The 27,848-nt window shown below is 40.6% G+C and overlaps 1 protein-coding gene across 1 annotated transcript; it reads right to left on the reverse strand.

Annotated features, from left to right (window-relative positions):
- Positions 1-1,682: 1,682 nt before the first annotated feature.
- LOC146551879 (calpain-1 catalytic subunit-like) lies at positions 1,683-26,817 on the reverse strand. The gene is made up of 22 exons (XM_085257152.1): positions 26,690-26,817; positions 25,023-25,290; positions 22,913-22,982; positions 22,713-22,831; positions 22,104-22,237; positions 21,848-22,022; positions 21,068-21,142; positions 20,903-20,988; positions 20,613-20,687; positions 20,326-20,486; positions 17,374-17,531; positions 17,067-17,078; positions 16,764-16,972; positions 16,609-16,648; positions 16,439-16,504; positions 15,231-15,288; positions 15,092-15,153; positions 13,415-13,483; positions 13,190-13,268; positions 4,262-4,378; positions 4,032-4,084; positions 1,683-3,465 (listed from the first exon to the last, which is right to left on the reverse strand). Exons 2-22 carry the CDS (start codon positions 25,272-25,274, stop codon positions 3,439-3,441), a joined length of 2,097 nt encoding a protein of 698 aa, XP_085113278.1. The 5' UTR covers positions 25,275-25,290; positions 26,690-26,817; the 3' UTR covers positions 1,683-3,438.
- Positions 26,818-27,848: the final 1,031 nt, after the last annotated feature.

The following is a 27,848-nucleotide window of genomic DNA, read 5'->3' on the forward strand; positions in this document are numbered from 1 at the left end:
AATTGTATCCTGCTGCCGCAACCAATGGACAACCAAGTGTTACAGGAGGAAAATGGTATAGAAAGTACTTTTATTTTTATTGCACAAAAGGACTCTATAGGACACTAGCATGCTAACGCAAAGTAACCCAAGGATCCAAAGTGATGATAAAACTAAGTCAATGCCGAGACCAGCCCAGCAGCAAGACTTAGGATAATGACTAATGTGTAATACATTATTCTTTGAATAACAACCCCAACACTAATCCCCTTTTTCACAGTTTCACTGCTGCTTCCATGAAAATGACTGGTATTTGTGGAAGCCTGCTAGCAATCAAAGCAATCACAAGGAGATTTTCAGTGCAACGTTCAGAGGTGGGACCAAGTCATTGTTTTGCAAGTCTCAAGTAAGTCTCAAGTCTTTATCCTCAAGTCACAAGTCAAGTCTCAAGTAATGTCAGGCAAGTCAGAGTCGAGTCTCAAGTCACTGGTGTAAAAGTCCGAGTAAAGTCACAAGTCTGAAATTTTGAATTTCAAGTCCTTTCGAGTCTTTAAAAAAAAAAAACTGAAAAAAGCATGTTGCAGTTATATGCTAAATGTAAATATTAGACCATGTAATTTTTAAATCTGTGTTTTTCTCAACACATGACAAAATAGTGAACATAGAAAATATATACAAATTGTGAAATTGCACCTCTATAAAATGCAGCTCAATCAAACTTAGCTCCTAGAATAATTTTCACCGACAGTTCTGAGATAAGCCGCATGTTATTCTTGGATGCGGTTGTAGGACCGGCTTTAAAATCGCATGACAAGAATATCATACACATTAAAAAAACTGCATCACCAACGTAGCCTGGACAACATTTGCTAGTTAGATGAAGTCAGCTATCTCATTGTAGCATATTTATATGCATATTTATAATTATACGGTTCTTGGAGTGAGTGCATACACTCATGAAAGTTTAGTAACTTCAGGTCACTGCAACAAGCCCAGGTACAGTTTACCGACGGATGGGTGCAGGACCTTGAAATGCACCGTGTAGAAAGTAAAGACCATCGTACGTATCATAAGTTTACCAGTCTCACAAATCGTCTTCATAAATACACATTCGTTAACCGTTTATTAATAGGACCTTTGAGCTCAATGGTAATTAATTAGTACTGGAAATAATTTCTGGTAGCATCACAGAAATGTAGCAGTGACAATAATATTGTATGCTGTAATCGTACTGGGCAATTAGTGATACAAAAAACTGTTTTATCCTGTGAATAAAAGTATATGTTTTTGTCAATGTACCATAATAACAGAAGCGAAACGCAATATTGTGTCAGGACAATTTACTATTTATGCACAATAAACAAAGGAGTCTTGGACTCGAGTCTGACTCGAGTCCAAGTCATGTGACTCGAGTCCACACCTCTGGCAACGTTATATATCTCTTTGCAAACAATGTTATCACCAGCCGGTGCCAGAATACACCCTTTTCCCTAGCAACTGCCAGTTACCAGTGGGCCATTGACTGGTCTCTCCGCCCATTTGAGAGGATGATCTAATATGGATAAAGGTAGCAAAGGTGGGAAGGAAAACTTCCTTTTTAATGTCATCGCCCACTGCTGAGTGTAGAAAAAGGAAAGCATAAGGGACGAAGACAAAGACCATTCGCATGCCATGTGAGAGAAAAGACAAACTTTAATGACATGTAGCAGTGGTACGTAAGTGTCTGGGGAGTTGAAAACAGGTGAGAATAAATGTTAAGAGCGTCATCATGGGAAGCTCAGCAGAATCCTGAGCCTATAACAGCATAAGACTAATCTCAAAAGCAGACAGAGTTTCTCTACAAGCAGCAAGTAAGTCTGCAGTGGAGGATGAAAGTTCTTTATTAAGTTAACATGGTATTTGAGGTGTGTAAGATATCACAGGGTTTGAGTATTTAGGACTTTTATATGTAAGTGAAAGTTTTTAAAATTTAACTCAAGATTTAACAGGGAACCATTGAAGAAACGCTGACATACTGGGAATATGTGTTTCCTGTTAATTTCACTACAGTGTTGTGGATTAACATTCCCTTTGTACCTTCTGAAATGCTTGAGAGGGGAAACTCTTGGTACTGTCTTGGAATATTTACAAACATTTAGCAAGGCTACTGGTGTAAGTAAATTTATGCTGGAAATTATTAGAGTTTCACTGAGCTCATGCTCACTGGGGAGTTTTTACACAAGGAAAATGGTAAATGGCCTGTATTTATATAGCGCTTTTACTAGTCCCTAAGGACCCCAAAGCGCTTTCACATCCAGTCATCCACCCATTCACACACTGGTGATGGCAAGCTACATTGTAGCCACAGCCACACTGACAGAGGCGAGGCTGCCGGACACTGGCGCCACCGGGCCCTCTGACCACCACCAGTAGGCAACGGGTGAAGTGTCTTGCCGAAGGACACAACGACCGAGACTGTCCAAGCCGGGGCTCGAACCGGCAACCTTCCGATTACAAGGCGAACTCCCAACTCTTGAGCCACGATCAAGAGTTGAAGTGTGCCACTTCCCATGATGCTTGATGAGCTAGCCTCTATACCTAGGTGCTTTTCCTCTACTACATACCCTTACAGTTTACAAACACTGAGCTGCAGCTGAATCAATGAATACCTTCCAGATTCTGGTGCCAGAATTTGAATTCATGGTTCATTTGCTAAACAACTTCTTCTTCTTCTTTTTTCTTTATTTAAATGTATTTACATGAAAAATTTCCAGTGATTATGAGTGTTTTTGATAATGGCCCTGAATGCTTTCCAAATGATTGAGCCTTATATGTAAAAAGTAACCTGAACCTGAAATGAGGAGTTGACAGTGGGAAAATAAGAAAAAGCCAGATACATATGTGCATAATGCATTTATCAAAAAGAGCTGCATTTGAATAACGATATAAAATCATTTCAACAGTATATTGATTCCAACCACACTGGTGCTTTCTTGCACTGTTGTGTCAATAATGAGTGATGAATTAATCAATAAAGCATCATGGCCAAACATTGCACCCTCACATACAGTAATCTATGTGTGTTTAATGAGCTCAAAGTGCACAAGGAAAAAACATCCTTTATAGCCTTTTCCTGTTTTTCTGTTAGAACAGTTACTAATTCAGAGCCGCCTTTTACATGCAAGCACATTCTTGTAGTATTTAATTTTCATTGATTATTTATATTCACGTTATATATCTCAGATTGTTCCCTCTACAATAAGTTTCTGTCTTCTCTGTCTGTCTCAGTAAAAAACAAATTGCCAAGTAAATGACAATTAAAAATAGAAATGTCTAGTTTTTGAGAAAAGTTATCTTGAAAGCATTTTGCATTTTGGCAATTATCTAAATGACAACTTAGAGCTTAGCAGGAAAAATATACATGGATCTCTTCTTCAGTGCGTGCAGATGAACTGTGCATCAAACGTCCATTCCTTTGCGTTAAGTGTACATCGAAATGTACATCCACTGGAAATAAAGAGAGACCGGTTGTTAGTGCAGTATGTGCAGCCCCTCCACCTATCTCCAAGGACATCCTGGCCTACTCTTCTTGATCACTGGCTGACATGGGAGAGTCTTCAACTGACATAGCTCTCCTCGGACTGCTGAACTATAAAAGCTGGCCAAGATAAAAGGCTCAGTATCTTTCATCCCTCTTTGATGGCTATATTTGTAACTCTCAAAAACTTTAATCATAACAACATTCAAAAAAGCTGCACTTGAGGGATATAAGTGAAATCAGTTGAACTTTTAGCAAATGCCAATCTAAGTTTGCCCTTAACACATTAACAGTTGCTAACTGTCTAACCTTACCAACGTGTTTTAAAATCCCGGACATGCCCTACTTGGTCACAAAGTAGCTCAAGGTATGCACAAGGAGTATGCAACTGTTTCCTTTCGTGTAAAATAATTTATGAATAGTATATAAATTTATTTTCAGTTTTAAAAATAATGTATTTTTCTTTCCTCTGAACTTCAAAATGAATCAACATGTGTTATAAAATGTACTAATGAGAACAAGCTGGCTTTATTACCTCAGACTCTTGAAGAGTCATTGCTTTTCCATCAGATAACTGTCTGAAGATTTCTGTTGATGGGCAAAAATTAATTGAATCTCTTAAAAGATACGTATAAAATTAATGTCTTCCACAACAAAAAGGTTAAAGTTTTCCATTGTGAGGTTGTATTTTTTGATTGACTTACTTCAGATAAATCACAAACAGAAATAAACAGATCATAGCTTGTCCCACTTGTCTTCACTTACTGTTCATGCAGTCAAAGCGAAGGATGAGACTGATGAAGCTCTCCAGCGTCATGTGTCCAGAGGAGGCGCCGTAGCGCAGAGCCATCAGATTCAGCATGTCGTCACTCACCCTTATTCCTGACAAGCACATTAAACACACAAATTCACATTAATGACTTACATTGAGACTTCGGTCAGAAACTCTTAGATTCTAACAAAGTTAACAAGATGGCGCTGGTGAGGTCGGCTGCCGTCACGACTGCTCCGACCACCTTTTCTTTGTCTTTGTTTTTTAAGTTAGTTTTCAGCGTCTCTAAATCGGCAAAATCATCACCATTGGGTACATTAGGTATGACAGTGACACTCTTGTTTCTATTGGTATACAATGTACTCACAATTCGAAGTTTTTAACTCCGGATCCGATCTGGCCGAGCGAGATCTTGAGGGAGAACAAAGGGAAGCGGAGGCCTAGAGGGAAGCGGCGGCTTAGAGGGAAGCGAGCCGGCATCAGGAACAGGCTGAGAGCTCGTGCACACCGCACACCTCTGCCTAGCATCCTGCTTGCCAACGTCCAGTCACTGGAGAACAAGCTTGACGACCTCAGGGCCAGGATACAGTTCCAGAGAGACATTCGGGACTGCAATCTCCTCTGCTTCACCGAGACATGGCTGAACCCAGCGGTGCCGGACCACGCCATCCAGCCGGCCGAGTTCTTCTCGGTTCACCGCATGGACAGGACACGGGACTCGGGGAAGTCAAGGGGAGGCGGCGTGTGTTTAATGGTGAACAACAACTGGTGCAACAGTGCAAACGTTGTTCCTCTCACACGCTCCTGCACACCAAATCTGGAACTACTGTCCATCATGTGTCGTCCTTTTTATCTACCTCGGGAATTTACATCGGTCATTGTAAGTGCCGTTTATATTCCACCACAAGTGGACACGGTCACCGCCTTATGCGAGCTGCATGAGGCACTCACACAGCACCAGACACAACACCGGGACGCTGCGCTTATTGTGACGGGGGACTTTAATAGTGCCAACCTCAAACGTGCAGCGCCAAACTTTTATCAACACATCACCTGCCCCACCCGAGGTGAAAGGGCACTGGACCACTGCTACACTACGGTCAAGGACGGCTACAAGGCACAATCTCGCCCTCCGTTTGGCAAATCCGATCACGCCGCCATCTTCCTCATGCCAAAATACAAACAAAGGCTGAAACAGGAAGTTCTGGTTCAGAGGAAGGTCGCGCGCTGGACGGATCAATCGGTGGCCGCGTTACAGGACGCACTCGACGACGCAGACTGGGACATGTTCAGAAACAGCTCCGATGATGATGTCAACGTGTTTACGGAAGCGGTTGTGGGATTCATTGGGAAACTAGCGGATGATACCGTGGAGACAAAGACTATCACAACGTTTCCCAACCAGCAGCCGTGGGTGGATAAAACCATCCGCGACGCTCTGAGATCCCGCACCGCTGCCTACAATACGGGACTCACGACGGGGGAAATGGACCCGTACAAAGCCGCATCATATAACGTGCGGAAGGCGGTGAAAGAGGCGAAGCAGCGCTTCGGGAGGAAACTAGAGTCACAACTCCAACAGAGTGACTCTAGGAGCCTGTGGTGGGGACTAAGGACAATAACGGACTATAAAGCACCAACAACCGGTATGACGAACGCGGCTGTGACTCTGACAGACGAGCTGAACACTTTCTATGCTCGCTTCGAGGCTGCAGCTAAGGACTCCAACAATGCTAGTGCTAGCGGCGCTAACGGCTGCAGACAGGAAGATACTGCCAGCACCGGAAACGTGCTCGTCATCTCCGAGCATGAAGTAAGGAGAGCCTTCAAGAGAGTGTAAAATAAGGAGGGGATGTTTTTCTCATTTTCATTCATTATTTTAATATGGCATTATTAGTTCATTAGAAGTATATAACCAGCTTTGCATTAAGCATAAATTGAAGTTTTTGACCTTACATTATTCTTTGCATTACAGTGATGGTGATAACTTTAGTTTGATCTTTTCTTACAGGTACCAGAATAATAACATGATTTTCCATTGCAGATGTAACCATGATCATTCCATACACATTGCAGTTTGTTGCTTATTCTAGAGTTGTGCTCAAGGTAATTAAAGGTTAAAAGCTACAGCCAGCGCGAGTCTGGCTGATCTATGGAGGGCAAAGGCTTTGAGCTTGGAAGGCCGCACGCGCTTACACAGCACTTATAAGATGTTATTCTTGGTGATTTTGTGCTTAGTCATGTTTTAATATGTTTTAAGTAGAAGTAGCTGATCCAGCAATATTCATTTAATATTATATACTTGATTTAGAGCAATACACACTGATGGTCTTAACAAATGAAAGAGTCCTTGTAGCTGCCATGTTGTGTCTTAGCAGGGTACAGACGGTTCCAGGAGACGGGGGCAGTCAGCGTCTGCCCTCGGGAAGGAGACAATGTTATTCTTTGTGTTAAATAAAATTGTCAACATTGATTGTATTACACCTGTCACTACGCATGAGGGGGCGTTCTAATACCCTGATTTCATAAAACTATGGTGATGTGTTTTTTGAGATGAGATCTGAGACTGTCTGCATACAGTGTCCATCTCCCACGTGTGTGATCATTAAATCATCGTTTGACTCAACCCGACCGGACCAGTGTTGTTATTGTGGGTTTTTCCTCTGGTGTCCATCCCCAATATTTTGAACCTTAACAAGAGTGAACACCTGGGGCCCGTTCTTCGTACCTCGCTAAGTAGGTTAGCCGGATTAGATTGTTGACGATTTCGCGTGATCCAGGATCAGTCGGTTCCCCGAAGCTCATCCGGGACTTGCTGTCATAGCAACAGAGCCGTAAGCGTAAACCTGCTCGGGAGCAGGTTTACTTTATGTAAACAGGATTAGATCGCGGCCACGCAGGTATGTCCGCTTCATTTATACGAAAGCAACAGCGATATTTTTCCACTGTTTCACCATAAATAAATATTATCAATGTAACTAAAGATAATGCAGCACTTGATCCTTTTATTGATGTCACACAGATACATACAGGTCATTTCCTAAAAAAGGGAAATGTACTATTAACATTCTATTACATGTATGTGATTATTACAGATGTAATTCATATTTCAGAGTAGCAATTGTAAATTACTTCGTGTAATCAAGATGAGAGACCACGGCTATAAAAGCGAAGGTGGATTTGGGAAGCCTGTCGCAGCCATGTCCTGTCCGTATACGCGACCAACCCATTGCGGAAGGTGCAAGATTGATAAGGAGAGTCCTCAGAATTCAGCGTATATTGCGGGACAGACAGGATCCTTTAGCTCAGCGCGACAGTGTGCTCATAGAGAGATATCGATATTCCCGTGAGGGTATTATTTACTTAACCAACTTGTTGACGAGGGGGTGCAGGACCACCACCTGTCTTTTTTTCCTCTGCCCTTTTCTTGGTTGCTGTTATGAACAAACTAACAGAGTATTACAGGCCAGTATTACCTTGCCAAGAGACGCAAAGCAATCTAAGAGATAAATATTACCATTCTGTAGAATACTCCTGTATTCCACTTTTACTTGTTCCCATGTTCTTGTGGGTCCTGTTGTGGCTCTAATGTGAAAGGGGATATAATATAACATATTATAATATAATATAATGCCATATGATATTGGACAATATAGTGTCATATGATAGATCTACCCTACCGCCTACTGGTGTTGGCCAGAGGGGCCGATGGCGCGATATGGCAGCCTGGCTACAACCGTAGCTGCCTCCACCAGTGTGTGAATGTGGGAGTGAATGAATAGTGGTATCGTAAAGCGCTTTGGGTGCCTTGGAAAGCGCTATATAAACCCAATCCATTATTATTATTATTATTAAATTACCTACGAGTTTGATTTGTCAGCAACTTTCTGCCAGCCCTCTCTCCTTGCTTTTGCAGCCTTTGCAGTGTTCTCTTGCGTTTTAATTTAACTCTGAAACTCCTGAAATCCCTCACTCATGAGTTCTTGCTCTGCTGCCGGAAAATACCGAGCACGCCCCTTGGACATTTTCGCCGACCAATCAGCGGGTTGCCGATCAATGTTTCTACTATCGATGCGTAGCCCCTTTTACGACACCCAGTGATGTCACATTCCTGCGTCCAGCTGTAGTAATCGTCAACAGCAGGTGTGTTCGGGGAACCGGATTAGCGAGCTCACGGTTAGCGCGATGATTTGATCTTGGATGTGTCATTTGATCTTGGATGTAGTAAGCGACGTACGAAGAACGGGCCCCAGGAAAGCAGCAGGACCAGACGGCATCCCAGGTCGTATCCTCAGAGACTGCGCATACCAGCTAGCTCCTGTGTTCACTGAGATATTCAACATCTCTTTATCTCAGTCGGTGATCCCCACATGCTTTAAAGAGTCCATCATTGTTCCTGTCCCGAAGAAACCCCACCCTGCTTCTCTCAATGACTATCGCCCTGTAGCCCTCACCTCAGTAGTGATGAAGTGCTTTGAACGCCTGGTCAGAGACTTCATCATTTCTTCACTACCAGACACACTGGACCCACTACAGTTCGCTTACCGTCCAAATCGTTCCACAGACGATGCCATCTCTCATCTCCTCCACACATCACTCACTCACTTGGACACTAGAAGGGGGAATTATGTTAAAATGCTCTTCATAGACTACAGCTCTGCATTTAATACCATAATTCCCTCCACACTCACCACCAAGCTGGAGCATCTGGGACTCAGCTCATCTATGTGTCAGTGGATCTCCAACTTCTTAACTGGCAGACCACAGGCAGTAAGGATGGGCGGACACCACTCTCAGCACTGGAGCCCCCAGGGGTGTGTTCTGAGCCCCCTGCTGTACTCTCTGTACACATGACTGTGTGGCCACTACCAGCTCCACCACCATCATCAAGTTTGCTGACGACACCGTCGTCGTGGGCCTGATCTCTGATAACAACGAGACGGCCTACCTGAAGGAGGTTAGGAATCTGGAGAACTGGTGCCAGAGGAACAACCTCCTTCTAAACGTCAGTAAGACAAAGGAGCTGATAGTGGACTTCAGCACTAAGCAGGAGAGGAACTACCAGACCCCCGTCATCAACGAGTGCCCAGTGGAGAGAGTGGACAGCTTCAAATACCTCGGAGTTCACATCACGCAGGACCTGTCATGGTCCTGTCACATCAACACCGTGGTGAAAAAGGCCCGTCAGCGTCTCTACCACCTCAGATTCTTGAGAGACTTCCAACTGCCCTCCAAGGTGCTCAGGAACTTTTACTCGTGCACCATAGAGAGCATCCTGACGGGAAACACCTTAACCTGGTTCGGGAACAGCACCATGCAGGACAGACGAGCTCTACAGAGGGTTGTGCGGTCAGCTGAGCGCACCATCCGCTCCGAGCTCCCTGACTCAATCTACAGCAGGCGATGCTGGACCAAGGCCAGGAAGATCGTGAAGGACCTCAGCCATCCCAACAACAGACTGTTCTCTCTGTTGAGGTCAGGAAAGCGATTCCGCTCCCTGAAGCCCAACACAGAGAGACTGAGGAGGAGCTTCTTCCCGCAGGCGATACGGTCTCTCAATCACACCACCACACAGTACTGACCCACACATATAGTTCTTACACACACACTGGACATTCTGGACATTGTTTTCACTTCATCACTTAATCACTTTAGGCATATTTGCACTGCACAAGACACTTACAAATGTGGATTGCACAACACTGGACATTATATTTCTTTATTTCCAGTTAATACTTGTACAGCTGCTGTTATTGTGTGTATATATATATTTATATTTCTTCATACATTCTTATATAGTTCTATACTGTGTATTGTGTATTTTGTTGCACAGTTATTTTATTTTTTAACTTTAATTTATATATTTTATCTTATTCTTTCCGAGATTGACGCTGGCAGCACTAATAGGAAGATAACCAGAATACAACCAGATGGCCATCGGCTGAGTCGAGTGTCCATTTTCAAAGTAAAGCAAGTTGCTGTCATTAGCAGAGGCTGACTCAGATTGATTGCAACTTGTTGGCAGTTTATCTGCATTTATAAATAACATGGCTGTTATTTGCAAACCTTCACCAATCTGTCAGACAATGATGCAGTCAATCTGAGGTACACCATAATCCCTTGGAGACAGGCAGTGGCGTGTCTAGAAAATTTTTGTTGGGGGGGCCAGGTAGGGGCACAGATTTGGAGAAGGGTGGCAGATTTAATTGGCAGATAATGTTTAAAAAAAAAATTCTACCAACCCTTAACCATAATTCAATAATCCTATAAACCTAATAACCAAATGCACTTTTAACTCTTATTAGAATGAGATTTTAACCACTACGGTGCAAAGTTTTTAGATACTGCGTTGATAAAGTACAAGAGATACAATCAGTGCTTTGTCAGTGCTTACTCAGCATTCAAGGACAGCAATATTTGCATAGTATTTTTACTGACATATAGTGCACATATGTTTTGGGCAAAAACATTTTTGAAAATTAAAATACGAACATTTGTAACAAACAATTGACAAATTAGCCAATGCCAATGCAAAACTTTATCTGCCTGTTAAAAAAAGAAGATAATCTTCTCACAAACTGGTGTTTGATTTTGAAACAGGAAAAAAGTGGGGAAACAAATGAAAAGACTAACATTTGAATAAAACCTGAAAGCAAGTAAATACTTTCTATGCTGCCTTATGGTAAACTTTGGTAATATTGATAAAGAACAACACTGGCTGATGATAAAATACAGTCAGCTGGCATGGTGACACTGCCAGTATTAACCTGCAGGGCTGGACTGGGACAAAAAAATTGGGCATTTTTACTACAGACCGGCCCACCAGGTATTAAAGCCATAAAGCCTTTGAATGAAAACAAATGCTGTTGTGACAGTGATGTACAGTCTTGTTGGTATATGTATGATTTCTATACATTTTACGTCAGATAAAAACTTTGGTTGTAAGATTTAGATAATTATTTAATAAAAACTAGGTATTTTAAATGAGAATAAGAAAGAAAAGTATTTCTTTGTGCCCACCTTTCCCTGTTAATGCCCTACCTGGCCCCCTGGCAAAACTTTGCTAGACCCGCCCCTGCACAGTTACCAGCTGTCAGCTACATAAAAAAGGATCCTGGTGTTATTTATCTCTCAGAAACAGTTCATAACTTCAACTCATTCATGTCACCTAAAAGGTAAACCTGTTTCTCCATCACCTGTTCAGCTCTGATGGTTCAGTAAGGACATCTCCTGGTTTCATCTTCATGTTTCCCTCTCACCACATATCTAAACAGACATCATGACCAGCAGCTTTACAGCTGTGGCTCCAGCAAACATCAGCTGATACTAGAAATTAATATTAAATACATTCTAACAACAGCTGATCAAGCTTAAACGTGCTGCTGTTGTTTAGCGCAATATCCGCTGGTTTCCTCTTTCTGGCGCAAAGTGGGCGATAAACAAACAAGAGAGAAAAGCCGATCAGCTGATCATTGATCAGTTTCATGATTGAAGTAGCAACAGGAGAGGGAGGGGAGAGAATGAGAGAAGAAGAGCCAGCTGTGCAGCGTAAGGACAGAATAAATCCAGCTTTGTGTCTTTTTTCCATTCTAGCTAAAGTCCGGGACAAACTGCGTCTCTTCTCAGCTCAATACGAAACGCGTAATATTTTCTCTGAATGAGGGACCATTCCATTTTTAAGGAGCCGTTGGCAACTCTACTAACCTTATGAATAAAATAAAGTTCACTATCAGTAACATCATAGCACCCACCCAGCTGTATAAAAACTCCGTCAAACTGGCTAGAACGCAGTATGAGTTATTGCAACTGACAGTAAAAAGTCAGCAACATGAAAATAAACTCCACCTAAACTTGGTTTATATCTGACCCAGATAGACTGCAGGTCATAACTTCTTACCTGAAGTTCAGTTCACCTGACACTCGGACTGGCGGCTGCTTCGGGTCTCTCCTCCTGCCTCCCCTTCCCTCATCCACCTGTTGCCTCTGTGGAAGCCCCGTCATAGCCACCACCAAACAACGGAGTTATTTCTACACATCGACCTGCATCTGGCCAATCCACCACCTCTCATTGTTCATGCCATTACAAAAAAAATAAGTCACTGGGGATATGCCCGGTATGCCCGATGGCCAGTCCAGCTATGTTAACCTGCAACCAAATCTGCAGCTCCATACAGCAATGTTACGACTTAGATTATATCTTATAACTCATAACTCTTATGTTAGCTGCCCTCAGTAGCATACTGTCTGAAATATTCCACAGCTGCAATAATTCTTTAAGTGTTATTTTTTTCCTTGGTATTCTAATTTCACCGAAGTTTACTAAATTCAACAAACTTGATATTACTTACCGGGACATTTATTCTGTCCTCATTTTCTTTCACCGAAAAATTGTTTCCTGCAGTGCCGTCTTTCGCGCTTGGCTCTCCTACCTTTGCTAACGTGATGCGCATAGCGCAGAAGCGATGCTGCATTCACTTACACTCGGATATCTGAGCGTCACCGTGAAAACATAATCGGACATTTGATATTTGATTGAATTTTATTGTTTTGCCTTTGGGGTGGCACCTGGGGTGGCCAGTCTGGTTTGGGGGGTGGCCTGTGCCCCCCCAGGCCACCCCGCTGGACACGCCATTGGAGACAGGTTGCCTTCCGCCAGGTGAAATGAGCAATCTCTTTGCAATTGAAAATGTTTGCCATGAGATTGAAGGTGTTGCAAGCTCTGGGCAATCAGTTGGTGATCGCAATTACTTGCATACGACCAGCACAAAGCATCAATTGCCAAGTTTTTTCCCAGTCACAAGAAATAGCAGTCCTATTTTTTGTTGTGGTGTGCCTTAGCCATTTGGAAGTCCAGTGAGAGGATTGCAGGAGAGTGTAGTTTCAGGAACATTAATGAATGAATGAATTCCAAGCAGGCCTACCTGAAACTAAGAATGCATTTCGTAGTTCTCTCAGTGACAGCGTTCCGGTTCTTGAAACATCAGTGCGGAAGAAAATTTCCTAGAAAACAAAAAGAAAAAAGCCACAATTGGAATGTAGCAGAAGTATTATCCATACATAATTAACTATAGAGCAGTGCATGTAGTTCAAATTTTTTTTTACTTTTTTCAGCATCAAATATTTAACCTAATTTTCATTGTCTTTACCTTGAATGTAACAACTTTGTTCCACAGACGAAGAAATTCCTCACTGTTGAGTTTTCCTGTAATTGATGTCTGTTTTACCCAACATTAAGGCAACAAAGCTATGTGTGCGAGTAAAACATGTACTGGCCAACTGGGTAGCTCCTCTACAAGCCAAGAAGCTGTGCTGACCAGTGTTGGGGAGTAACGGAATACATGTACCGCCGTTACATATTTAAAATACAAAATATGACTAACTGTATTCCGTTACAGTTACCGTTTATAAAGGTGTTATCAGAATACAGTTACTTGGTCGAAATGAATGGATTACGCGAGGGTATTTTCCTGTTTCATATGTTAGGCTATGCCCTCTTTATTTTTGGTTTCCACGCTGGTGGAAACCCAAACAAAACACGCATTAAGAGGCTCTAATGTCTGTGTCTCAATCTCGCAGTCCATGTCACCTCTACTTGCAACCCGCATAATGACGTGAAGAAATATTTTTAAAAATTATTCACAAAAATGATTTAATATGAAGGCAATAGGGAGAGTGTTACAGTCATCGCTCTAAAGAATGTAGCCTCATGGGCAGTGTAGTCCGTGCTGCAGGGTGGATGGACTGCCATACCCGTTATGTGTCTGTGAGCGAGGGAGGAAGAAAAAGGAAAAGTACGAGCTGTCACCGAGCAGAAACGGGAGCTGGAAGCATGTAAATATAATAATAACCACTGCAGCCAAAAAGAGTGCCTGACGAGCCCAGCTGTAAGTAAGCTGTTAAGACTCGACTTTACATCGTGTTCATGTTTTCCTCCGAAACAATAAATTCCTTTGGAGCAGCCTTTCAACGCCTCTCTCTGTCTTTCACTAGCAAAGTTGACCCAGACAACAAAGTAAAGCTAGTTTTCAGCTACGAGCCCGACACGAACCCGACGTATTAGCCAGAGTTCCCTTTATGGTTTTACGCCTTTACGGTTCGGAGCCGCGGACCTGTTTTATATAAGCGCAGAATAGTTTTCTATACGAGATCGCTGCAAAAAGTGCAGCCTTACCTAATGTCCACCCTAGTGTTACTCATTTTATATTAAGATTTAAACATCTAGTTGGTATTAGTATGGTGAATAACCTTCAGTAAAAGTAATAGTTCGCACTGCAATAGTACATTCATGTAGTTGTAAAAAGCATGATAATATATTAAGTAATCCAAAGTATTCAGAATACGTTACTCTCATTGAGTAACGTAACGGAATACGTTACAAAATACAATTTGGGGCATGTATTCTGTAATCTGTAGTGGAATACATTTTAAAAGTAACCTTCCCAACACTGGTGCTGACCCACTAAAGCGTGAACTCTACAGGACTGCTAACCATATGAAGAAACTCTCATAAAACCTCAAAGTGACAAGGTGAAGACTTTTCTAACTGGCCTTTTTCCAAAAACATGAGATAAAATTAAGACTTTTATTTGGCAAGAACTCTGAGATATCCTTCAATGCTACATCCAGATGAACAGAATTTGTTGGGACTTCCTCACCTGGATTGTTGACTGTTTAACTCTGTTTAAGATACTTTTTGATATTATTTTCAAATTACTTGCTGTGATCATGCATGCAAATGTTTGAAAATGTGGAGAACATGTAAATCTATTATTTGCATTGTCTGAGTGACTATGACAAATGTCACATGCACCACAACAGGATACATCCATTAATGCAACCATGCTGCGACAGGCGTCAATACTGAAGCCTCCAGATTTCAGGTCTCCTAAATGAAACAGAAATATATATTTCAGAAATATATAAATCTTGAGCTCTTAAGCTGTAGTCTCTTGAAGTCCAAACCTTTTAGGATGTTTTCATTTAGAAGCCTCTGAAGCTGCTCAGCATCCACTTCTTCATACTGGAAACGAAAACAGGGTTTCTCTTATACTTCTGTTTATGAGCCTCGGTCACTTGTTAACGTCCAAATTAAACTGTCCACACACACTAGCAAACACACACTCTGACTAATTTGTGTATTGCTGTAATTTCTCTTTTACAATACAAAATCTTTGCTAGCTTTAGCAAAACTCTAACCCATCAAGCTAAATATTACGAGTTGTAATCCAGTTATTTCAAGTTGCCCCGAAATAATTATTTTAGATGGAAAAGATGGATACATGAAGTAATGCATGGCTATTAGTTCAGCATGTGGGTGCAATTCTAGGGCCACTGTTATTAACAGTTCTCATAATTAAGTGAGTTACACGTTGATTTTTGTCGTGTCTGGAAACATCTAAGTGCTTTCAAAAAAGATTTGAACTCAGATTAAAACCCATTTAAAAAAAAAAAGTTTCCAATAAAGCTGGCTAACATTACTTAGCCAGTTAAATATTGCTACTTTTCATAGGACACTAAATTAGAAAAAGTTTGTCTATAAGTACCTTGGTTTTATTACTATGGACACTGAACTTGTCTTAAAGAAATGTGTAATTTAGAGCTATACAATGCTAATATTTAAACAGTCTTTTTCCATTTTCATATTTTATTTCTGTCTTATTTATATCAACTTAGTTCTTCAGTAAGTTAAGCTTTCTTCACCCTACTGACCCAATAATGATGTGTCATACAAGATATGCATATTTTGATCCTAGCTTAAATTGCTACTAAATAACCAACAGTGAGAAGACAACTAAACCACAAGTGCATCTTTAAAGTAGCCAAAAAATTAATCAGGATGATTAAGCTTTCACTTTAAAATTTCTCACTTTTATACACAACTGATGTTCTGTTGTGGATTTTTTTAGTTGAGAACAAATGTAACGAAATGCATTTAAACTTTCGTGTTAGCACGTTTTATGTTCATTGTATACAGAAGTCAAACAGTTTTATTTTGTGCACTGAAGTATAATAGTTAGTCAAACCTCTCACAGATAAGTTTTAGATAAAGATGAAAAAAATCTTATCAAACAAACAAAAGTTTCCACTGTGTGATAAAACTCAGTCTATATAAGAGAAATAGTAAACTCAACAGTGTCAAGTATGCTCGTGAGAAAATAACAGGAAGTTACCTTGTCAGAGTGTTTATGGAAAAACTCTCTCCTTTGTTCATCATCTTGTTGATTTTTTACCTTGACCTGAAACAGAGAAATTAAATTCTGTGTTAAATAAAAAGCTATTTACATATCATTTAGCATATAACACAACCGCAACCAGACGTGATTTATTGTTGAACACCCACCTTCTCATCAAGCTCATGTTTGTGATCACCAGAATTATCACTGCAGAGAAAGAAAAAAATCACAATTTATTTGTTCTTGTCTGTTTTGCATATATCTCATGCAGATTGTTCCAATTTAGCAATGTTGTGTTTGCACAAACAATGAGCATGCATACTAGCAGTTGGTCTCTGATTTTGCGTGGATGGTCAGGATAAAGGAGGCTGTCTCGTTGGGATTGAAGGTGGATGGCACAATCAAGTATTCCCCATGCTTTAACATAAAGAACTCCATCACCTCACGGGCATTCAGGTAGGTTTTAGTTTGGGCAACAGGTGCCTGGGATTTGAAGAACTCCTCTGTAAACTTCCCTCTCTGTGTCTTATACTGAAATAGCAGATAGATATGTCAGTTATCTTACACCATTTAAAGTGGGACTGCTGTATCTGTAAATGGGAACTGGATACAAACTGTTTCTTACTTTTTCAGTCACCTTGAAGGAAATCAGTGCAAGTTGGTTCATGTTCAGAATAAGAAATATACTCAGTTAGTGTCAGAATACAACCCTAATGAAATCTGTATGCATCTTTTACTAATGATTATATGCTGTTCAAAGATGATGACAACTGAGCCAAAGGTTTAATCATTGAAGGAATAGCAGTGTAGCCTTCAAGTTGAGGTTATCCTTATCACCATCCTGATGTGCAATACCTTTGCAACTTGGAAACGATTCAAAACATAAAAGTGTCATGACATTTCCATATTAGGCAGCAAAGAGTAATGTTTACCTCAAATATGAAAAACCCAATGTGGAGGTTTTGCGCCAGGTGTCTGTTCCTTTTTTCGGGCTTTTGCATGAGAGACACCATTATGTTTTTATCACCGTCTTTCTCTGAGTATCCACCGCAAATTTTGAAACGACACTGTGGATTAGTCCAGAAACTGTCTAGAAAGCAAATAAAAAACATGGTTTATTTGCTGGACACAAAAAAATGAAAGTTCAAAAATGAACCTGAAAGCAAGGCTGGTTAAATAGTCCAGGTCAGGTGGGTGAAAGGTTCACTGAACTTTTGTTTAATAAATGACAAAGTCATGCAATTAAATGAGCTATATAGATAATATACTGTGGAAAAGACTTTACAACTCTGTTTATGGGTCTGTATTGTTATGGATGTCCAACTTATTCTTTCCATTCACAAGAAAAATCTATGTTACCATATTTGGGCTTTTAATATTGTAACATATTTTTTACTACTGGTTACAGAATTTTAATACCTACAATACTTGGAAAAAATAGCTGAAATTTGCATTCACATTTTTTTTAGTTTAACATAACAGAGTTATGTTAAACTAAAAAAAAAATAAGCAATGACCTTAATACTAACTACACTAACTAAAGAACTTGTTGCCCTATTGGACCCATTGTTAATTTTAGGGTCCGCATCAAGACTAAAAGAATAATCTTATTTAATAATTGCTGAAATAAATTCCTACATAGCACCTATGACCTTCAGGACTCTTTTATCTCTTTTAATTGTCTATTTCATCAAATATAATAAGATGGATAAAGAAACCGAGGTTCATAAAAATCTTAAATGTGAATCTGTTAAATATTAAAATCACACAAACACTACATGTATGTGTTCGTGCTTTACCAATTTGTGCTTATTTCGGTACATTCTTTCTAGTATACACTCTCGGTCAAAAGTTTTAGAACATCCCAATTTTCCCAATTATTTATTGCAATTCAAGTCATTCAAGTCCAGTGAATAGCTTGAAATGGTACAAAGGTAAGTGAACTACCGGAGGTAAAAAAGATAAATAAATAAGATTTTTTTTTTTAAATGGCGTGGTTACCCAAATTAATGTACATTTTTGGAATTATACACAAAGGCCTTTTTCATGGAACACAAAATGGGTTAGCAATTAAAAGCTGTGCTGGGACAATGGAGGTTGATCAAGCTTTGAAAACTTCAATTACTGATTCCTACATGGGTTCCAACTTTTCTGGATTCCTTCCAACCCCCTCTGTCTGCATAAAAGCAGTATAAAACACACTGTGGTACCATACCCTTGTGATCAGTTGAACAGTACTGTACTGCAGAAAGCACTGCGTTGCTACAAAAATGGCCAGAAAAATGCAATTAACAATGGAAGCGAGACAGACCATCATAACGCTTAAAAATGTATCCTGAAAAATTGATTCTGTTCATCTGGACGAAGCGTTTTCAGTCGGAGAAACATTTCATGACAGTGAGTACTGTTTTCTTCCCCATCAAAAGGCACTCAGAAACTGGAGCAAACTCTGACAGGAAGAGGTCTGGCAGACCCAAAGCCACAAATGGTAAATGGCCTGCATTTGTATAGCGCTTTTCTAGTCCATAGGACCCCAAAGCGCTTTACACTACATTCAGTCATTCACACACTGGCGATAGCAAGCTACATTGTAGCCACAGCTGCCCTGGGGCACACTGACAGAGGCAAGGCTGCCAGACACAGGCGCCACCGGGCCCTCTGACCACCACCAGTAGGCAAACATGGTTAGTATCTTGCCCAAGGATATTTGGCATGCAGCCAGGATGCAGCCTGGGATCGAACCACCGACCTTCTGATTAGTGGCTGACCTGCTCTGCCACCTGAGCTACAGCCACCTCAAATAACTCAGAGGACACGTTTCTGAGAAACTACGTGGCTCACAGGACAACAGCTTCAAGCACAGTTTAATAGTGGTCATAGTAAGCAAGTCTCAGTTTCAACTGTGAAGAGAAGACTTCGAGCTGCAGGTTTGACAGGACAATGCTAAGACATCAGAATAAGACAAAGAGGCTTGCCTGGGCCATGAAACATCGCCACTGGACTACTGAAGACTGGAAGAAGGTATTGTGGACTGATGAATCAAAATTTGAACTCTTCGGTTCACCATGCAGGATCTTTGTACTCAAGTAGGGGAAGAATGGTTCCACAGTGTGTGGCATCAACTGTCAAACATGGAAGAGGAAGTGTGATGGTCTCAGGCTGTTTTGCTGGATCCAGGGTGGGTGACTTGTACATAGTGAGAGGCACCCTAAACCAAAACAGCTACCAAAGCAATCTGCAGCGCCATGCAATACCCTCTAGTATGCACCTAGTTGTTCAGGTGTTCATCCTACAGCAAGATAATGAACCAAAACATAAATCCAAGCTATGCCACAACTACCTCAGGAAAAAAAGAACAAGATAAGCTTGAAAACATGGAGTGTCCAGCACAGTCTCCAGAATTAAATCCCATCGAGCTGGTTTGGGATGAACTGGACAGAAGAGTGAAAGCAAAGCAACCTACAAGTGCCACACATTTATGGGAACTTCTGCAACAGATATGGGAAGAACTTTCAGAATAATATTTGATTTCTATTGTAGAACGAATGACACAGGTGTGTCCAGCTGTTCTATGGTAAATGGTTATTGGACTGATTCTTATATAGAGCTTTTCTCTCCTGGAGCACTCAAAGCGCTTTGTATCTGCCAACGGTGGCTACTTTGAAGAGTCAAAGTTGATAGTACATTTTGGTCTCTAAATTGATTCCATGATTTATTTTTTTAACTCCAACTGCTTATTTGTACAATGTTTTCATTTCAGAGTGCAATGAGACAGTAAAATGCATAATTTTCACAAAAAATAAATAAAATTGGGGTGTTCTAAAACTTTCAACTGATACTGTATGTATTTAATGTTTCAACGCATTTGCAATGAGATTTAATACCTCTGTAATTAAGGCAACCTCCAGCAGTGGTTCCTGCAACCCATCGGCCCTCATACACAGAGGTCGTCCACTGACTAGAGTCACTTTCATTAAAGAAGTCAGGAGACAGCCCGCAGATGTCAATATCTGCGTAGAACTTACAGAAATCTTCAAAGGTCATCCTGTAAAAATCAGATGAATTTTGAGATTACTTGTTTTACATCTGGATGGGCTGTTAGGGTACAATGCAAAAAGTGTTTGTATTTTGTGTTTGGTTTTTTGTTTTTTAATTTCACAAGTTTTCTTACCAAAACTCTCCATCATCAGCCACTGAAAGGCACATTTCACGGTCTTCAGGACTCACAGTTTGCCACAGAGGAGACCTCAAAGAAAATTTGTCATTTTATTTAGACAAAGAGACAGCTTTTCAAAATTCTTTTGAATATTCAAAGGGAGTTCAGAAAAGCTCTCCTGCATGTGTCCACAGCCATACTTGAAATATAATCTTTACACTAGATAGAAGGCTACCACATAGGTTTTGACATTGATTTGCTTTCCATCTTTTAAGTTGAGAGCCATGAGTGTGAGTCTGACTTACCGATCACTCCAGTCTCCTTTCCACTCTCCTGTACCCCAGGGATTCCACAAACGCACAAGGTATACGATTTTTCCTCGACTCATCATCTGACCGCAAACCACCATTTTTTTTTGTTAATTTTAAGTATCATTTGATTTTTTTTCTATTTCCAGTACAAATCTTTACCTCTTTGATACCTGTCACAGTGTATGCATGGCCTGCAACCAGTCCATTTGGTAATATTTCGTTACCAGATGTCTCCTACAAGACAAAAGCATTTGCCACTAGTAAAGTAGAATATTATACATTAAGAACATCAACTTCTATTGATGATGATGAAGCCAATAAATCATTTTACGTGTGCAAGTGACTGTGAAATTGTTTGCTTGTGGCTAAATTCGACACTACTTTGCTCAGATGTTTTTCAAAATGTTATTTCCTTGCAGAGTTAAATATATACTAAATGTCAGACTGGCATGAGTACGCACAATAACTGAACAAAAGCAGCTTTGGTGTCTTAAAACAGGACCCATTCATTTATATCAAACTGGCTCATGTAAGCAAAGGTTTTCCAGCATTTGAGTCTTGATTCTCTGTCTATAGCACACACAGAGCCATCCCTGCCTTGCCAATGAACTTTATCCTTGGGTAATGTCAAGACCATGTTATAAGTGTTACAAACAGTCGTTTTATAGCGGCATTTATAAAGTGACTGTAATAAAAGCTTATAACCATGACTAAGGTCTTTTTAGCTGCTTTGGCAGATGTTTAAACCTCTGTCTCTAGGTAGATTCTGACAAAATGATACCAAAACTGCGCCGGATACAGTTATAAAACTTTATAGGTGTTTAGTGAGATCAAAATGAAAGTATAAAAACAAGTCCTGTATGAGTGAGTATAGGGCAGCAGAAGTATCAGGGACATTAAGCCAATGCTGGTGCTTCTGTGTGGTGTAGTTCTACTTACCCTGGGAGGTGTACCACAGCCCATCAGTGTGTTTGATTTGCCAGCTCTGCAGATCAGCCCCCACAGGCTTGGACTCGGTTGTGACAGCTCGATGTTAATGTGAACGCCACCGGTGAAGTCCATCATAGCCTCTGAAGGAGTTCCAGCAATCATGTCGGAGTAGGAACCACAAACCCTGACAGGATAATACAGTTTTTTAATATTTAGAGAAATCACACCTTCAACTCTCATTATGTCTAAGATTAAGACTGCATACTTGGCATAGGCTTTCTCCAGGAGAGCAGGCCAGAATTCATTTTGGTTTTTGGAATGAACAAAGATTAGTCTGCCATTGATTGTTGGTAGTTTGTCATCAATGACCACATCCTCCCACTGCCCAAATCTCCAGAACTGGGGGGAAAAAAGAATCTAGCATGTCACTCTTGATTTATTATTTAAAAAAAAAAAAGTCTTGTAGCGTGTTGGCGCTCGACCTCGGTCTGTAAAAGTGATGATAGATGAAAAGATGATTCGGGCCAGGAATTTTGTTCCCTTTCAGGCCAATCTGATATTTAGGAAAATGCATATCCAGCAATTTATTTCCTCTCCTGTGACCCTAAAAGTTGCAGGATTCTGCATTTACGTTACACACAGTTTAGTTTCAACATGAAAATGTGTTAAAATAAAATATAAGCAGTAAAAAAATTTTTAAACCCTTGGCACATGCTTTTTAGCTAGTTTATTCTGCTGTGGTTAAAATACAAACAAAAAGGAACATCTCAAAAATAAATATATAAATCACTAAGTATTTTTGACAGGTGTGTTTTTATTGAACACAAGTAGTGATCAATAAAAATATTTTGTGTTGTTACATGTTGGTGTTTACCCTGAAGTGAAAAATCCCACAGTAGTTCTCATCAAATCGTTGTTCAAGCGGGACAACTTCTGCGAAAATGGATTTCTGGAATGTCAGCGCTCCGATTGACGCAAGAAACCAGCAGTTTCCTGTTCAAAAATATTCTCAGGGTTACCACAGGAAATCAGGTGAGGAGAACAATAAATATATTCATGAAGACATTTCCCTACCTAGTTTCCCTTGACCAAAATCAAACCTGGAGACTCCGTCAAGTACTAAGACTGGAAAACGAACAATTTCCTGAAAAAGGGAGAGTGCTGATCAGGAAGTAAAGTTCTGGAAGTGTTAAAGGAAAGGATGCACATTTCTTTTAGTGTATCCTTCACAAAAATGTGCATTTATTCATCCACACTGAAATAATCTTTCAATTATTTTAAGAGTCACAATAGCATGTTGAAGACTGTTGTTTCGTTGAACCAAACAAAAAAGCATACCTGAAATCTGTTTTTGGAAAGTATGAGAGAAGGTACTTGTACTTAAAGCTGCAGTGTATCAAATACAGTGGGGCAAAAAAGTATTTAGTCAGCCACCGATTGTGCAAGTTCCCCCACTTAAAATGATGACAGAGGTCAGTAATTTGCACCAGAGGTACACTTCAACTGTGAGAGACAGAATGTGAAAAAAAAATCCATGAATTCACATGGTAGGATTTGTAAAGAATTTATTCGTAAATTAGGGTGGAAAATAAGTATTTGGTCACCTCAAACAAGGAAAATCTCTGGCTCTCACAGACCTGTAACGTCCTCTGTAAGAAGCTTTTCTGTCCCCCACTCGTTACCTGTATGAATGGCACCTGTTTGAACTCATCATCTGTATAAAAGACACCTGTCCACAGCCTCAAACAGTCAGACTCCAAACTCCGCCATGGCCAAGACCAAAGAGCTTTCGAAGGACACCAGGAAAAGTATTGTAGACCTGCACCAGACTGGGAAGAGTGAATCTACAATAGGCAAGCAGCTTGGTGTGAAAAAATCAACTGTGGGAGCAATCATCAGAAAATGGAAGACATACAAGACCACTGATAATCTCCCTCGATCTGGGGCTCCACGCAAGATCTCATCCCGTGGGGTCAAAATGATCATGAGAACGGTGAGCAAAGATCCCAGAACCACACGGGGGGACCTGGTGAATGACCTGCAGAGAGCTGGGACCAAAGTAACAAAGGTCACCATCAGTAACACACTACAACGGCAGGGAATCAAATCCCGCAGTGCCAGACGTGTTCCGCTGCTGAAGCCAGTGCATGTCCAGGCCCGTCTGAAGTTTGCCAGAGAGCACATGGATGATACAGCAGAGGATTGGGAGAATGTCATGTGGTCAGATGAAACCAAAGTAGAACTTTTTGGTATAAACTCAACTCGTCGTGTTTGGAGGAAGAAGAATACTGAGTTGCATCCCAAGAACACCATACCTACTGTGTAGCATGGGGGTGGAAACATCATGCTATGGGGCTGTTTTTCTGCCAAGGGGACAGGACGACTGATCCGTGTTAAGGACAGAATGAATGGGGCCATGTATCGTGAGATTTTGAGCCAAAACCTCCTTCCATCAGTGAGAACTTTGAAGATGAAACGAGGCTGGGTCTTCCAACATGACAATGATCCAAAACACACCGCCCGGGCAACAAAGGAGTGGCTCCGTAAGAAGCATTTGAAAGTCCTGGAGTGGCCTAGCCAGTCTCCAGACCTCAACCCCATAGAAAATCTGTGGCGGGAGTTGAAAGTCCGTGTTGCTCGGCGACAGCCCCAAAACATCACTGCTCTCGAGAAGATCTGCATGGAGGAATGGGCCAAAATACCAGCTACTGTGTGTGCAAACCTGGTAAAGACCTATAGTAAACGTTTGACCTCTGTTATTGCCAACAAAGGTTATGTTACAAAGTATTGAGTTGTATTTTTGTTATTGACCAAATACTTATTTTCCACCCTGATTTACGAATAAATTCTTTACAAATCCTACCATGTGGATTCATGGATTTTTTTTTTTCACATTCTGTCTCTCACAGTTGAAGTGTACCTCTGGTGCAAATTACTGACCTCTGTCATCATTTTAGGTGGGGGAACTTGCACAATCGGTGGCTGACTAAATACTTTTTTGCCCCACTGTATCTGTGTCGAGCTCTGACAAACTAAACCAGAAACCTGACTGTGCTGTTTTTGAACCGTAGAATAAGAAATTCTTCGTGTAGTGAGACTCAATCTAAATGCAGTGAAAGTACTAAAACTGAATTGCTCTTTTTATAATCAGCTGAGCAGTTTAGCTTTACAAAATTACACTCACTGCTGGTCGCCGCCACTCCACACAGGCCAGTTCAGAAGGGCTCAGTATGCCATGGCGTAGTATCTCTTGACCAATGGACCTTCTGTCAGGTAGAAATGTCTCATCAATGAAGCTTACTCCTCTTGTGAGGCAGTACTGTTTCAACTGCTCGTAGTCTTGGCCCAAGAACTTCTGGGGCTTGGTGAATTTTCCGAAACCGTCCTTCTTGTAGCGGGCCTCTATGATGTTCAAGCATACACCGGGAGGAGGCATCACTGCAGTTTTTGAACTGTTTACAAGAATTTTGCATTAAAAATCCAGAAAATATAAGAGATTAAAGAACGCAGCACTACCTATTTAGGTTGGGTATAGATCAAGGGTGTGGGAATGGCATTTCAAAATGGGAAGTCATGACACAAATGATACATATTTTAAATAAATATAATGAGCTACAGTATGATGGAAAAAGATAATTCCATTATGGTGCATAAAATCATATTTGCAGCTCGCTGAAAAAGAGCAAAAATGAGTTCAAACTTTAGATAGTTCATGTGAAATTATTGCAAATTGCGGTTCACCCAACTATTATGAAACATAGTTTACAACAAGATTATTATTAACATTATAATACTAATAATAATTAGGCATTTTTGAGAACTTTTTTGTCAGGAAAACAAGGTTAAAGGCTTTTATATTAATTATTATGTTATATTGTTCCAAACATTAAAAATATATGTAAAATGTAAAGGTTTTCATTATGTTGGACCTTATTTGCACCCTGAATGGAAAAATTTAAAAGTATACCTTTAACATTCATTCTTTTTCAGGGGCTTCTCTTTTGTTAGTGTCTAAAAATGTAAACAAATTCTGCTATAAACACTTTTTTTATGATAGTCTTAAAAATATAATATCTTCATGCATAAACAATACCTTGTAAGGTCAACTGTGTTAGGATGCCTGGGTCGTTGACCCAGGGTTTTTGAGTTTATTATATTATTTATACTTTCTAGTCTTAGGTTTCTTTGAGTTCTGTCTTATGGTTTATGTCTCTGTCTTCTTTAGTTGCTCTGTCTTTCTATCACCTGTATCCCCTTGTCTAGTTCGCGTCTCTGTGTATCCTTAGTTCCTATATCCCCGTGTTCAGTCAGTGTTTGTGTCTGCCCTGGTCCCACATCTCTGTTCCCTCTGTAGTGCCTGCATGTGAGTCTGTGTTATGTGTTTCCTGTTTTACTTTGAAGGTCTCTGTCTTATCTCAGTGTGTTCAGGTTACGCTTCTTTGGTCTCGTCAGTTCTGATTTGTCCCAGCTGTGTTTTCCTCCTGTTACTCATTCCCTGATTGCTCCTTCTGTGTATTTAAGCCCTGTGTTTCTCTGTGTCCGTGTCGCGATCTACCGTTTACCTTGCTGTGTGTTCTGTCATTCCTCCAGTTTAAGTTTATTTTGAGTTTTTCCAGTTATGTTATATTTTGAGGATCACATTAAAGCCATTTTGAGTTCACGACTGTCTCCGGAGTCTGCACCTTGGGTCCTATCCCTGTCCGCACACAGCTGCCACCTAACAAACTGCACCAGTAATAACATTTGAACTTACAAAGCCCATAGTTTGCATTCACAGCAGCAGGAAGGACCACACTGATACAAATGCAAATTAAGGATCATCTGGTTTAAAGTTTTAAAAGCAGGTCTTACCTCACTTACTCAAAAGTGAAAAGCTGTGCAGAAAAAGGTGTAGTTGCGTCGCGGTGAACCGGTGGGTGAGAACCAAGTAGCTTCGACTCTGCATTTAAGCACCTGAGGCTGTGCACGCCGTCCTTATGTTTCTAACACAGATATGAAAATCACCTTTGAACAAACCACGCCTGTGCTGACCTGTAGCTCATAATAATCTACTTCCTGCAAGCTACTGTATGACCAAAAGAGAGAGGGCCTAGAGAGAGTTTCACTTCATTCAAGTGACCCTCCACTAGCCCATATTTATGTGTATCACAGTCTTATACGTTTATGTGTTTATGGTATCCACTTTCATGTTTAGAGATCAGCAGTTGCTGTTAATGGTTAGCCTGTCAGCAGTAAAATTGAAAGTACTCACTGCTTGCAGTAGAGTAGAATAGAATAGAGTGCCTTTATTGTCACTAGACAGATGTACAATGAGATACAGAGCATCTCCTGCTCACTATGGCTGTGCTTCTTGTTGGCTTCCAGTATTTGCAGTCCTCACAGTATGACTGAAATCTGTTTTTTATATCTTTGTGTGAACCTCAAAAGTTCTATAGTTGATAAATAACTGTTGCCATAAAAAAAATCAACATTAGTCACCATTTTGAGATGATCTCAGCAGACTCAGTGACGTGCTGAACACATTTAAGAAATCATTCTTTGTTTCTTAAAACAAAGCCCATATATTATATTTGTGTGACAGCCATCCTAAACCAAATTTGTGCCCACACACCTGTCAGACAAAGAGCCACTTTACCCTGTCTGACCCAATTTACTTAGTTAATTACCTTTAAGCAAACATACAAAGAAAACCCCTAATAAGACCTGTTACTGGGAGTCACATGGTCAGTAAACTGTCAGCGTATGTGTCGCTTTAGAACAAACATCCTATGAAATATAGACGTTTGAAGCAAAGTGTCCTGCCCTAAACAGCAGCATGAAATTTATAAATTGAGCACATGGCTTGGACGTATCCCAGGCTAATGTAAGGTGTGTGCCAACTACCATGACACACCTGCCACCATTAGCGTTAGACTTAATGATTATTCACTGTGTAAACAATAGCAGGCACACAGTTGCTTTCTGGTGCTGCTAAGCCTTGTTTAGTTAATAGGTCAAATTTAACAACTGA

The sequence above is a fragment of the Mchenga conophoros genome, linkage group LG19 (assembly GCF_057382185.1).
Source record: "Mchenga conophoros isolate Kocher_MC1m ecotype Shallow Benthic linkage group LG19, M_conophoros_male_GT1.1, whole genome shotgun sequence".
Lineage (NCBI taxonomy): Eukaryota > Metazoa > Chordata > Actinopteri > Cichliformes > Cichlidae > Mchenga > Mchenga conophoros.